General features: G+C 42.1%; 1 protein-coding gene across 1 annotated transcript in view; it reads right to left on the bottom strand.

The window, feature by feature from the left end:
- Positions 1 to 476: 476 nt before the first annotated feature.
- Positions 477 to 14,104, bottom strand: part of tox3 (TOX high mobility group box family member 3) — a 39,265-nt gene continuing 25,637 nt past the window's right edge. Inside the window, exons 3-7 of the mRNA XM_083992440.1 lie at positions 10,168 to 10,419; positions 3,616 to 3,879; positions 3,281 to 3,511; positions 3,057 to 3,137; positions 477 to 2,811 (exon numbers count right to left, since the gene is read on the bottom strand). Of these exons, the coding sequence (XP_083848566.1) occupies positions 1,951 to 2,811; positions 3,057 to 3,137; positions 3,281 to 3,511; positions 3,616 to 3,879; positions 10,168 to 10,419 (1,689 nt within the window). The 3' untranslated portion in view covers positions 477 to 1,950. The remainder of the gene's footprint in view (positions 2,812 to 3,056; positions 3,138 to 3,280; positions 3,512 to 3,615; positions 3,880 to 10,167; positions 10,420 to 14,104) is intronic.

Here is a 14,104-nt window from a genome sequence, read left to right as displayed (position 1 = left end):
GTTATTGAGACAAGTACCAGTTACATGCTGACCTTGTCCAGTATCAACACTGTTTTTACACACAGTTACAATGGACTTCCATTCAAATCACTGAGAAACAGCACACACTATAATAATGCCAACATGAATGCTCATATATCCCTGCAAAGTATTTTTTTCTCTTATAGAATTACTCCATAGAAAAACATACAAATTTATTTTGCACAGCTCATACAGAGCTGAGTGCTATGAATATTTGTCAGTGTATCTATTTTCAATAGCTAACAAGGAGATGTGAAGAAATACCTCATAAAGATTATGGCTGATAGAACTTTTGAAATAAACCGATTCCTTCAAATAAATATTTGTGATTGATAGTTTAATTTTGAACAGAGACACAAAGAAATATATAATACTTCATACAAAATTATGGCTACTATCATATTAGTGATGGAATGTCTCTGGATTCAACTTCATGGCCCAGCAAAAAATTCAAACATTAAATTACTTCTCCTGTTGTGAGCTGAAAACAACTTTTCTAGAACTCCATACCGATATGCATTTATTCTATAGACAGTTTTCAGAAGCAGTTGGTTTGTAAGCAAAATACAAACAAAATTAATTGCTGCTATTGTAACTCATAAAAAAGTATAAAAGAGCAGAAATGCACTATGTGATATAGCAATCCACAGGTCGTTTAACAATGTTTTAATTAAAGCCTCACATATTAAAACTTTACAACAGGTGATATGAAAAATGTACAACATTTTCGTTTTTTTTTCAAGGGACTTCTATACAGCTGGCAAAAATACCTCCGATGCCTTTTCAGTTGGCTTTGGCAGTGCAACAAACTGGCTCTGCTAGTTTTCTTGTATTCCTTTTTTTAAAACAAATGACGTTATCAAGGAGCAGAGTAAAAATACATCAATCCCCAAACCATCTTCCTTGATCCAGAAATTTGTATTTACCATAAAATATCCCCTTTGTTACACAAGATAAAAACATAATTTAATTGTTAAACATTTGAAGTAAAAACAAATAGATTAAAGAGGATTTTTTTTGGAAGGGGTTGGGTGTTGGGGGGGTTGCCAGTTACACGCTTTTGGGCAAATCACCTGGAGGGTAGATTACTGGATAAAGGAGGTCTCATCTCTCCCCACTCTACAAAACCTGTACAGCAGATTACAGCTACAGTTCGATGATGTGATGACATAAATGATTTAAAGCAGTCTCTGTCTCAGTCTGTTCAGTCATTCATCCAGAGATCTGCATCCCAAGACCTTTTATTTTCAGTTCCCCTTATTCTGTGTTTATGACATGGTTTAAATGTGTCCAAATATCACTGGGCCTCCACCCTGTGATGATTTGATCAATAATTTTCCTCCATGCCACTGTTGAACAGTTACATCTGCAAGAATGATTGGTGAAAGAGAAAGGTTGGACTTAAGAAAGTCTTGTTATATACTGTCCAGTGTGGGAACAAAGACTGATGTGTGGGTTACTGGTTTCCAGCAAGGACCCTGTGAGTCATTCAGTCCAGGCAAGAGCTGATAAAAATCCTTTTGTTAAAATGCATTCAAAATGTCCTTTCGCTGCAGTGAACTGACAACTCTGGCCTCATAAATAAAGCTTTATTGTTAAATAAAACAGTGAAAGACACATGTCTTTCAACATATTGTGTGCCCAGTCAATTTGAATTGACAACTGAAAGACCTCACAAACAAACAAATAAACAATCACTGGGCGCTCACCCTAACAGGCTTCTGTCATAGCTCAGCCTATTTCACTTACAAAAGCCCAGCTAACATGTTTACCTCCTGTACACGCATGTGCATATCCGTCTATAACAATGGACAAGTTCTTCGTATAACATTCTAAATCTTACACACTTCTTAAGTGCAACTTAGAAAAGCAACGTGGAATGATGCTTTTATTTTATTCCCGTTCTTTGAGATAGGATTTCCATTTGGCTCAGTAAATGCTGACCTGGGACAGGACTTGGGCGTGGGCCTGGATTTGGGAGGGGTGTGGTTGCTGCTGAGGGGCTGGCTGGGGGCTGCCGAGTGATGCAGAGCCTCCCACTGAATGGGGTGTTCCAGGAGAGTGCTGGGGAGGGGAACACTGGGACTGGTGCTGCTGCTGCTGCTGCTGCTGCTGGAGATGTTGAATCTGCTGCTGATGCAGCTGATGCTGCAACTGCATGTGCTGCATCTGCATCTGCTGTTGTTGCTGCTGCTGCTGTTGCTGTTGTTGCTGCTGCTGGTGCTGCTGTTGGTGCTGCTGCTGGTGCTGCTGCTGCTGCTGCTGCATGTGGTGCTGCTGCAGCTGCTGCTGGAGGTGATGCTGGAAATGCTGATGCTGCATTTGTTGCTGAATCTGCTGGTGATGCATCTGCTGCTGCTGCATCTGATGGTGTTGGAGGTGCTGTTGCATCTGCTGCTGCTGTTGCTGCTGCTGCTGGAGCTGCTGCATTGCATGCTGCTGCACCGGCTGCATGGGTGGGCTCATCTGAGACACCGCTGTGGACTGGGCACCTGCCACCATGGCCCCACCGGCACCCATCTGGCCAAGCATCTGCGGAGGCATCCCAGAGGACATGTTCTGGTGGGAAACTGTGACCGAGGTCACGATCTGACTGCCACCTAGTCTCATCTGAAGGGGTTTCGGGGCAATGGCCCGTGGTAGGGCTTGCTGGAGGGCCTGTGCTGCTGCAGACATGGAGGGGTGCTGGTTGAGGGGTGAAGGCAGCACCAGGCCTGGGGAGAGGCTGGTCGAGGCCAAGGTTTGCTGCACTGAGCGGATCGTCTGGGCCTCAGCTGATTCGGCTGCAGCCTGGATGTAGAAAAAAAATTGTCAGATATTATCCATTCACCATCTGTGAAGGTGCTTTTTATATAAAAGTGCACTGTAGGCTACATCTTCTAAACCTCAAGTTGCTTCAATTCATTACAAAAGAGATTTCCACACATCCACAGTGTCACAGTATCATAGCAAATTGCAAATAGTTTGGATAAATTTAATTCACCCTACTGGCAAATTCACACGTTTTTCAGGTGAAAGAGGAAACAGTTTCTCACCTTGGAAACCAGGCTGGCGCGGTATGCAGCAAGGGCTTTTAAATATTCTTTCTTGGCAGCTTCTGTTTTACTTTTGTAAACCTGTCATGACACAAAGGTATGTGTGAATGGACAAGTAAAAGTTCATTTTAATTGAAGACATCTCACACACAAACACCATATATATTCAACACATTTTCTGTCTATTAACCATAGCACATGATATATTTCAGTAATTGTAGTACCTGCTTCTGCTCCTCTCCCAGACCATCCCACATGGAGGCTACAATCTTGGACACTTCTCCAAAGGTGGCATTGGGATTCTGACCCTTGATAGCAGCCTGTGTGTCTCTGAAGAACAGGGCGTACGCTGACACTGGCTTCTGAGGCTCGTTGGGATCCTTCTTCTTCTTCTTCTTTGGAGTTTTGGGCTTCTTTGTGGGATCTATTGGGGCTGGTCGCTTCTCTCCAATGACCTGCAATGACAGCAATTTATGGGGAAATTTACAAAAAAATGTCTTTTACAATCAGCAGGTTGATCAAACAATTATACATTATAAACACTGCTCCTCTTCCTCACCCTGTTTCCATCATCCTGGTCGTCTTCGTTTATGGAGCTGGAGGGGGAAGGTGTGGCGGACTTGCTCGCAGGCGGAGATGGGGAAGTGTGGGTGATGTTGGGTCCCGCCATGTTTAAGCTCAACTGCGCATTGAGTTGGGATTGGTTGATGGTGGTCAGCTGATTACGCGATATCATCCCGTTGGAGCCATTCATGTTGATGATGGACTTCATCACCATGGCAGGGTTGGGTGGGTACTGGCGAAGGTGACCCGGTCCCATGTTCTGTGATACAAAAACAAAAAGAGGAGTCGATGAGAAAAGTAATCTTTAAATATTTTCAGTAATATATTACTGACCCGTTTTCACATTGCTGCACAGTGCACACAGATATCTATGCCACTACGCCACCCTGCTGCCCACTGTTCTAACTAAGATCATGAAGCTGTATCTCTTTACCAGAGGGAATCAAGTCATTGGATTCTTTGGCTTGCTATGTGTCAGATCACATGTCACATATCCTGGGTCTTAAATGTGTCCATTATTGGCCATGATAAATTATCTTGACTCCCGAGGAGCCAACTTTATAAGCCAGTAATAGATGGCTACACAGCTCAGTTGATTCATTTCAAAACTCTATTGTATGGAAATCTGTGACACAGCTTTTGACTGGCCGGTCCCTGAAGGGGAAAAGTGGACTCACAATCCCCCGCACTCGGTACATAACTTCAATATGCCACAATAAAAAGACTATTACAGCCACAGTTTGTATGCATGCACCCACACGTCAGTTTAGTTTGAGGTGGCCACAAGCCCATACTATATGCTTAAGGGTAATGGAACTCTAATGTTATAAGTCTGTGAAAGAGGCACTATGTTTGAGTGACAACGAATGGGAAAAAAAAAAAAAACTTCTATGTAATCAAACCCATAAATCAAGCAGCCGAGGGTATGAAGATTAAGAGCTTTGGACAAGTCCCCTCCCTCCTACCACTGAGGTTACTACCGAGAGTATAATGTAATAACATTTTCAAAATCTCTTGGACTTTTCTGCTGCAGAAACATTCAGTTCTTGACTGAGTCTTGGAGAAGTGTAGGCAACATGTTTGCATTGATTGTGGTGGGGATGAAATTACGAGACCTGCCAGCTCCCCAGAGGGAAGACTGATCAGAGAGCCAGCAGAGCTGACATGGAACAGAGGAGGGGACGTGAACACAACAGAAAAGGTGATTTGTTCTCCCTGGGTACATCCATCTGGTATTCAGCAGCACAAACTCAATCTCTCCCAACATCAACACATCATAAACCCACGCACCTGGCTTTATTGAAAGAACCTTATGAATACCCGTCTTCAAAAACAATATTGTAACGCCATTTCAGACAGAAACATATTGGATCTACAATCCATTTCTTTCTCATATGCCATGTCTACTGCTTATCATAAATACAATCTATGAAGTGAGAGCAGATTTATATTTACATGTGCGAGGAAGATTCTGCAGAAGGTGAGACAAAGGTGGGGAAGAAATTGAAGACATATTGTTGTGATTCTTCAAATATGGAAGCTTTCACTTTTTTCTCACATATAAAAGCTGCAATAAACAAGCCTGTGACCAAATGACACATAACTGCAACCCGCCATGTTCCAATTGCTATTGTCATCTTCATTACTGAGAACACGATGGCTCGCAGTTTGCTCTCTGCTCGCTGTGAACATCAAAGACGTGCACACTGAGCTCATTAGTCGTGGCCATCTGTATAATAACACTTTTGCCCAATCCCAATGATGCAGTTTTGACTTAGAGCAATGGCCCATTCTGCCACTTATTCAGAATATGGCCATTTCTCCTGAATGCCCCTTAGATGTTGTGCATTTAAACAAAAAGAAACTTGGTTGGTCGCACTGATGACCACAGTTATTGGTCATCACTTAATAAACATCACATTCAACAGCCTGTTAAGTGTCTTATTTCACCTCGTACTATCACTGTAAGTGGAGTTACAGCAATTTTCACATTACTGAAGAGTGAGGACAGTTACTGTATGTCAGTGAAATGCCAGCATTAGCACGTCTGATCTGACTGAAAAGACATCAGCTAATAACACACGAGTGAAAGAAAACATCTTAAGTAACAGCTGCCTTGATTGTGAATATGAATCTGATACTAGGTTGTTTATTTATGTCCCTCTGCCTTCTCATTTGCATTTTGATTGCAGTATTGTCAGCAGTCACAGCAGACATCTAACCAGATATTTTGATAGTCATCGTAAATCTGCAAATAAGTCCTTATCTTGAGTACACAGTGGCCAGATGTGCCCTCCTCAGTCAGGATTGTGTGTGCGTCTAGGTGTGTTGTCTGTCTGTGTGTTTGTATGTCAAACATTAACAAGCAAAAATCTACTCTAATCAATAAAGGTTTTTTTTTTTTTTTTGTAAATTCTGTTTGCAATATCCCCCAATTGTGCTGCTTTTAATGTCAAAGCTGAAATAGTTGGCTGCCACATAATGCTGTTAATATGGTGCAGAAGGAAAAGAAAAATAGCTTGTTTTGTACATTACTGTTGGCTTCATCCACTCTGAACAGAGAAAACACTCCACACACAGCCACATAAAGCATTCAGGAAAGATGAAAAAAAATGCAATTGACAATGTGTGAAACCTTTTCCACAATAAACGCCGACCAATAAACACATCGGCTGGAATCAGAATGCAACATTATGTATTGACCGAGTGATAAAAATCTCAACACTGATGTCAATGAAAGCAAGTTCCAGTCTGTTCTTTAAGATATTGGAAATAAAAATTTGGGGAGAATTTATGAACAGTGGCACTATGTACTAAGCTGTAACAGGCTGAAAAGAATGTTAACAAGTTCAATTTCCATTCAATCAATGCTAGAGCTCTTGGAAATGTTCCATGGCAGGAGAGGGGTAAAATCATCTATATGGTAATTATAAGGATGAATCCCCCAGTAACTTTCGCCAGCATGAAAGGTCAGTCCTATTAAAGATAGTTTATCAGTGCTCTGCACATATTCCTTTACTCGGCTTCTAAACGGGTACATCATTTTATTTTTTTCCTCCATTTTCTGCAACCTGCTGAAGTCTGTGCTTAAGCCAAATGAGAAAAATGGAATTCTGAATGTCGGTAAAGGCTATAATAGCATGGAGATAAATTGTTTTTCTTTCCCCTGCCCTGTCTCAGTCAAACACACTTCTCTCCCTTTCTTTCTCTGTGGTGTGCAAACTCAGTCCATCTATCTCCCCAACCTATAACCCCCACTTAAAAACAAATCTCTCTCCCTCTCTCCCACCCCGTTCTCCCCACCCCCACACCCTCAGACTGTGAGGCCAGGAGGTTCCCTCCCCTTGGTCTGGTACAGCCGCTGACCCATACCCCCTTCCGCCATTTCTCCTGATGCATTATGGGTATTTAAAACTTGTCCAACATGACATCATTTCATTTTGAGCGCTGCCTGAGAAAAGTAAATTACAGAATCAATCATGCAGAAGGTCAAGCTGAGACTTCATTACAAGTATTGCATGCCTGCATGAATATCTTTCATTTCTGACTGACCCAATATGTCACAATAGCTGTCTGTCGAGGTAGAAAAGAAAAAAGAAACCAAGCGAAAAAAATATCCACTCTCTTAAATTGATGTACAACTCATGTCAGTGCTTCTTGGCTTGGAAGGGAGATAAGAGGGAAGTGTAGAAAAACATGCTTTCTGCAACAGTGCTCACATTTTCCATTTGATTCAGGATATAGTGGTTTTTGACCAGTCAAAACCGAGGGTATTATACTCACTGGCAATCTCCACAATATCACGGCATATCAAATCATGTGAACAACAAACTGCAAATGGCTTTTTCAGCCTCACTTTCATCTTGAATGATGCATTTGGTCAAAACACCATTTTGTGTTAGATATTAGCATATCTCAGCTGCTGGAAAGCTAATGACATGTGAAGCAGCCAGTTTGTAATGAAAAATATATAAATGCATCACCACATGGTGATAAACCTATTAAGACAGCAGGGCTCATATCTCCTAAATATTGATTTTAACGCGTAATACAACTAGTTGACTACTGTAGGTTTCGAATCCAATCATGGAGGACACAGAGCCCATTTCAGTACATGCTTATGTGTGTCAAGAAAAACCTAAAATGTGGTGAAGGCACCAGGTGTTTTTTGAAATAGAACCCAGAGACCCTTGCTGTGCAGGAGGGAGAAAATCGAGAAGAAATTGTGAATAAAGCAATACTGGCAGCTCTAACTCCAGTACTATTTGGCACTATTGAGACTCAATCACAGATCAGGAGGACACATGCTGGGAGACAAAAATGAGAGTCAGAAGCTTGTTAGGAGAGCAGATTAAATAAATAATGACTTCAGATTCAGGGCTTGCCAGGCAGCTGAGAAAATGTATTTCTCTTTGTAGAAGCTCGGCATCTGTGGCCAATTTGCAAGACATACGCTGAACGTTATGGGGACAGGAATTAGCAGAACACTTGGCAATGCAATGACATGGAAGAAGCTTTTGAAAAGAGCCCAGGTATATTCACTGGTTGGGTTTCTCATTAAGTTCTGATAAGAGACAGGCTTTCACACACACTAAATATTCTCCACCAGTAAGCTACTACAGAGAAAGAAAACCAAGACAAGTGTTTGGGAAATATGAGCATGGTGGCTTGATGAAAAATGTAATTGCAATAGTGCACGGTTTATTTGTTTGCCCCCGCAGCCATAACAAATAACACAGAATGTAATCATGTATATAAGGTTGTCATCCCTTTATCAGTGTGCTGACAAAATGACAAAACACCCCTCTCAGGGCCTCCGTAAATCATTGTCTCTGTATATAGAATGCATTGCAAACAGCACTGTTACTTATCTCATTTAAAAGTTGCGTCCTCTTTTCAAGACACAGATAAAACCACAGATGAATAGAATTTCTAAAGGCATTGTCACAAGACTTTTGGGGATCAATCCCATTTACAGGAAAAATGAAGGGCCACCACAAGCCTTCCTGCGGTACAATGTGCGATGACTGATAACGAGTGAGTGGTGTGCCGACGACAATGCCACAAGGCAAGGAGCAGAAACCCATATTCTCCCTTCAGTTTTTAATAGAGTCTCTGCACAATCAGAGACATGAGCCATGCAAATGGTGTTAAAGAGGAATAATGTTTGAGAATCAAATCTAATCCTCCAGCAAGTCGTGAGAACAGTCAGGAATGTAATTGTGTCAAGGTTCTGTTTCTTCCAGATGTAGAAAGCTTAACTGACCATGAAATGAAAATTCTTTAGGCAAAAGCCTTCTGGGGCTCACTTACTGTATGCGGCAGAGATATTTTAAAAGCTGCAATTATTTTACATGCCAGAAGCATGGAAGCAGGAAAAGGAGCTGTAAAATTTTATAGCCCCTTCCCATATGGAATGTAAATAAATATCTCTAATATCAGTGTGATTCAACAAATGTGTTGCAGGGAAGGGGGAGAAGCAGGGGGTCTAAAACACATTTCATTTATTCACACAGTTATAATGATCATCATGGCACCTCTATCTGTGCTTTGTGCTTCACAAAGCAAATTCTGCATCAATATCATCATCTCTCCGCTCATGCCTTTGTCCTTTCATTTCTTTTCTTCCTAAATGAATCTCACATATTTGTAACAGGTCTGTAAGACAACTAGTCAGCCAGTGACATTTCCATTTTTCCTCCTCAATGCTTCTATGATTGTGGCATTTGAAAATGCCTTTCCACCCCGAGACAACAATCTCACAATCTATAGCACATAACAGTATCAACATAAAGACAGTGATTACTCTGGCTACTGTTCTGTGTTTGGCCATCTGTGTCGGTGGTAAGAGGGATTAAGCTAAAAACATGTTCGTCAAGACCTCACTAGGAGGGTTATTCTCTACAACACAAAGCTGATCCTAAACTCCACACAAAGCATGTGTCTGTTTCGAAGACCTCGTGAGACAATGGACAGAAGCATGCATCAGCATTTACAACAGAAAAAAAGGTTTCAGGAGGCAACATGAATTAAATATGAGCATGTGAAACTGGCACTTTTGGGTCCCATTTTCACTGTCCTTCTGGGGCTGAATGCGCTTTGTGTTCCAACACCTGTGATCTATTCACATCTGCTCACCTTACAGAGGGGGATCATCCATGCACTGTGTGCTTCTTTAAAAAAAAAAATCCTCACAGTAAGTAACATAATATCATGACATTTACTCAATGTGATCATATACCTCCTGTGTTGTAAACAAGGCCAGATGCTGTGCCAGATGCACTGACAACAGGAGGCGTACCAAAACTGTGAAGGTGACATCGTGGTTCAGTAAAAGGGCTCATTTAAGGACTGTACGTCTCTGATATCAGGGGTCTCTAGTAGTACATACTTATAAATCATATCTTTTCGCTTGGTTACCACATCTGGAGCTGCAGCTACAAGTAGAACAGCTGCTGGAGCAGAGCTGGTGCATAACATTTCTCTAGTCCGGAAAATAAATGGACTTTTTGATTTACTGGTGTTATAAATGCATAGCAGTGCTCACCACAGGTTGGCCGTTGTTGACAGACATCCCTTCCTGGTCCATCATGTTGCGTGAGATGGTAATAGAGGGCAGCTCCAGGCTCTGAGGGGGGAACTGAGGGATTAATGGACCCCTGTGCGGGCCTGGAGGTTCTGGCATGGCTTGGAAATGTGAGTCCACTTCTGATAGACCCAGACCAGACTCCGTCTCAGGTGGAGGCGTTATGGGAGGAATCTCAAACTCCTCGTCGCCTAAGCTGGGCGTATGAAAAGTCTGAAAAGAAGGACGGAAAAAGGAAAAGTCATCAAAACCATAACACACACAACACATTCACCGAGGTGGGCCTTATCTAAGTTACCGGAAGCAAACCCTCAGGGATTAAATCAGACAACTTTGTTTTAGAGAGGGAGTGTTTTAGTGGAGTGGTAATACACTTGTCTGGAAGTGCACTAAGATGTAACATTTCCAAAACCTATTAAAGTCCACTTTGAGTAAAAAGAAGGAAAAAAAGCAAGAAAACGTCAAAAGCAAAAAAAAAAAAAAATCAAGCAATCACGGGAGAGAGAGGATACATGATAAAAGCCCTTAATCTTGCGGATGGAAGATGTTGGGTTGAAGTGCAGTGAAAATACACGTCACTGGGAGATGGGTTTAAAGAACATTTTCAAAGATTATTACGCTTGGCCAGAAGTGTTTCTTTTTGTTCCCCTTGCCTGCACCCTTAAATCTGCTCATCAAACAGCCTAATCCTTCTGCCTTTCGAATTAAAGCTTTTGGTCACACTTAATTTGCTTATGTGCCTTCTTGGAGATGGGACTGTTCACCTACTTTGGTCTTGTTGTCATCTGTACATTGCATTAAGCTAGACTCTGGAAAACCAATATAGTCATATACCCACAATGACCACACTGCAGGTCCACATAGATGCAGCTGAATATGGGGCCAAACTGCGTGCTATCTGAGTCTCTTACCAGAGCCGATATGGCTTTCACTGCTAGCATGGCTCACCATACTGTTTGATAACGTAGTGGTACGGTGCTAAAATCACAAGAGACACCGAGCACTGCTGGAAATCCTGCTGAAAATGAAACAAAAAGAAGCCAGCCCTGCTTCAGGTTGATGTCTAACACTCCTTCCTCATCCTTCTGTCTCTTTTAAAGACCCGCCTCTGGCGACCTCATCAGCAGTTTCTCTCTCTTAACAAAATTTGACAACATTATGGCATGTGTAAAGAATCATCATAGTCTGGCTTGTCTCATAGGAATCAAACACCTACCATAACACAAGTGAAGTTCTGTTAATCTCAAAGGAAACTGCTCTCAGTAACGGCGCTAACCAGGCCTGTCTCTCCTGTCTTCCTCAGCTCTGTCTCTCTGTCTCCAGCAGAGGATGGAATAACAGAAGGGAGACAACGGAGGGAATATGCCAACACAGCCCTTGATTAGGGAGTATTAATGTTCCCCTTGCTTGCTTTAGCACACAGACACTTGAAACTAATTCATTGCCTAGTCAGGACAGCTGTCTTGACAAGCACTGATGAATTCCTGTGGCAGAGGAAGCTAATAGAGTTTTCATTCCCCCCTTTTCTTCCTCTCTCCCTGCTCCCGACCACTGTTTCACTTTTCGGTGCTTGTTTCACAGCTCGAGAATCAGTTCTCCTTTCAGAAGGAGCTAAGGTCATATTCATCACCCCTGGCCTCTGGCTCGCAGAGTTCAGAATAAATCACACGCACCTTCAGTAGGAGCCAATTTCTCTGAGCCCTTCGCTGTCATATTGTGCTTCAGCTTCTCAAAAACCTCTGGAACTTAGTTCATAATAATGCCCGTTCAGCAGCATGTGAATAAAAAACATATAGTGAGTGTCATGAAGTTAATAAAAACAAAGCTGTCATGAGCCATGGCATTAAAGTTCCGGTAGCACGTGGAGAAGATGAGAAATCGTTCATCATCTCTGTCTTCATTCATCTTTTTCAACTTCCCCTGTGGAGCAGGGTCAATCTCCATGCCAGCCCTGAGATCTATGGTCCCAGCCTCATCTATATCATATCACATAGCATATCTGAAAACAATGGCACAACATTATAACCTCTCTGATACAGAAGCAGTCATGTTTTGGTCTCACTGGGTCCAGTGCAGTCACATCCATAACAGGGGTTGTGGTACTTTGGCCACATTTATCCACATGAGCCCAGGCAGGGAAGCTTTCAGGAAGAAAAATATCACTATAGATGCTATTTGCTGATGTAAGTAGGTTTCCTGTGGTGCTTCATTGTGTAAGGAAAATCAGGGCAAAACTATATAGGCTACTGGATCCTATGGGCTGGTCCACTGTGGCCTGGATTATAGAGCCAATATAAAGTTTTTAGAAAAAACATTAAAGGGTAAGGTTGGCTAAGGTGAACCCCACTTTTGTAGAAGACAAGCATGACTGTGACCTTTAAGTGAGACATAGACATGTCGTTGAAGGAGAAGAATACTAGTGTTTAGTGCCCGCTAAACAGCATGGAGGTGGAGGACAGAGGGAGAAAAATACCACAGCTGGGGAGTATCAAGGACTGTGTGCATCACTTCTTTTGGTTAATGATGATACAAATTAACATCTGTACCAGGGGCACTGATAATAGAGACATGGCATTTGTGTTTCATTTGGGAGGTGGTGGGGGAGAGGGGATATATGGAAGATGTCAGCTGTCCGCAAAGAAAAAAGGCCCACTCCCCGGGGAAGAAGTGCCAGATTTTACTGGAACCCACAGAGTGTTACAGTGTTGCACACTGTCTGGTGTCATTTCACATAAAGCCAGTCTAATTCTGCACCAGGAGCAGCTTAGGGGGCTCTGATCGGAGATTAAGAGATGCACAATCCACTTTCTTCGCATCACCAGCCTGATTATCCATTTAAATTGTTCCGAAAGGCTCAGCAGAGCCAAGTGCCAGGCCAGATGCTGGCTTGGGATGTGCAGGCATGTACATGTTAAGGGATGGGCCGAGGGGGGCGGGGGGGACAACAGAGTGCGAGAGAGAAAGAGTAAGTGTGTATGCTTGTAACAGAGAAGCCGGGTGTAAGCAGCATGAGCATCATGAGCAGATGTGTGGGAAATCTCCAGCCCTCAACTGCTTCTTGGAGTTGGTAAACCTGGGCTACACTGCACTGAGCTGCAAATTATTCTCAACAATCCTTAAGTGTGAGTTCATTTGAGATTAGTTAAAAATAGTCTCAAACTCCAAGTTGTCAGCTGCATTAAGAATGAACATGAATGACTTCCTTACACAGTCTAATATCATTGCCACCATGAAACCAAGACTGAAACTGTGACACAAACGTGCACAATCTCATGTAGCAATAGCAGAAGTGCAACCCTGAACCCCACACCAACCCCATCTCCTTGCTGCCTCCACTGAAGCTGCAACCCAGTGAGCTCTCATTATGTTACTAACAAAATAAAACTAATTTTTCATTTCACACCTACAACATATGTAAATAATGAAATACTTTATTCCACATAAAGGCAAGCAGTGAAAAGCTGTATATTATTCATATTACTTATTCTCTTAATTTAGACTAGTTTCATTAGCTCACAATGGATCATAACCCTGACACTGAAGACACCCTGAACCAAACTGGACCATTCTGAACCAAACCATGGATCTGAAGATTCATTTTACATCAACTTTGGACCAAAGTGGTAAAATAATTTGAATTTGAATTTATTAAATAATAGCCCCTTGAGATGTAGCATCTCATCAAGGGGGTCCCTAGACAAACATGGAACACATGACAACATTACACTACATTACATTATAGACATACATAATATTTCACAAATACAGACATCTTGCTCCCCCACTCCCACATACAACCCCTTCCCATATACTGTAAGTCTAACACACAGAATAGACAAATTGAATAACAAGGATCAAGGATGTGAACATAAAAACATAATGAATAAAGAAAATAGAG

The sequence above is a fragment of the Trachurus trachurus genome (genome assembly GCF_905171665.1).
Source record: "Trachurus trachurus genome assembly, chromosome: 3".
Taxonomy (NCBI): Eukaryota; Metazoa; Chordata; class Actinopteri; order Carangiformes; family Carangidae; genus Trachurus; species Trachurus trachurus.
The sequence above is the reverse complement of the archived record's forward strand: the minus strand, read 5'-3'. Positions and strand labels throughout refer to the sequence as shown.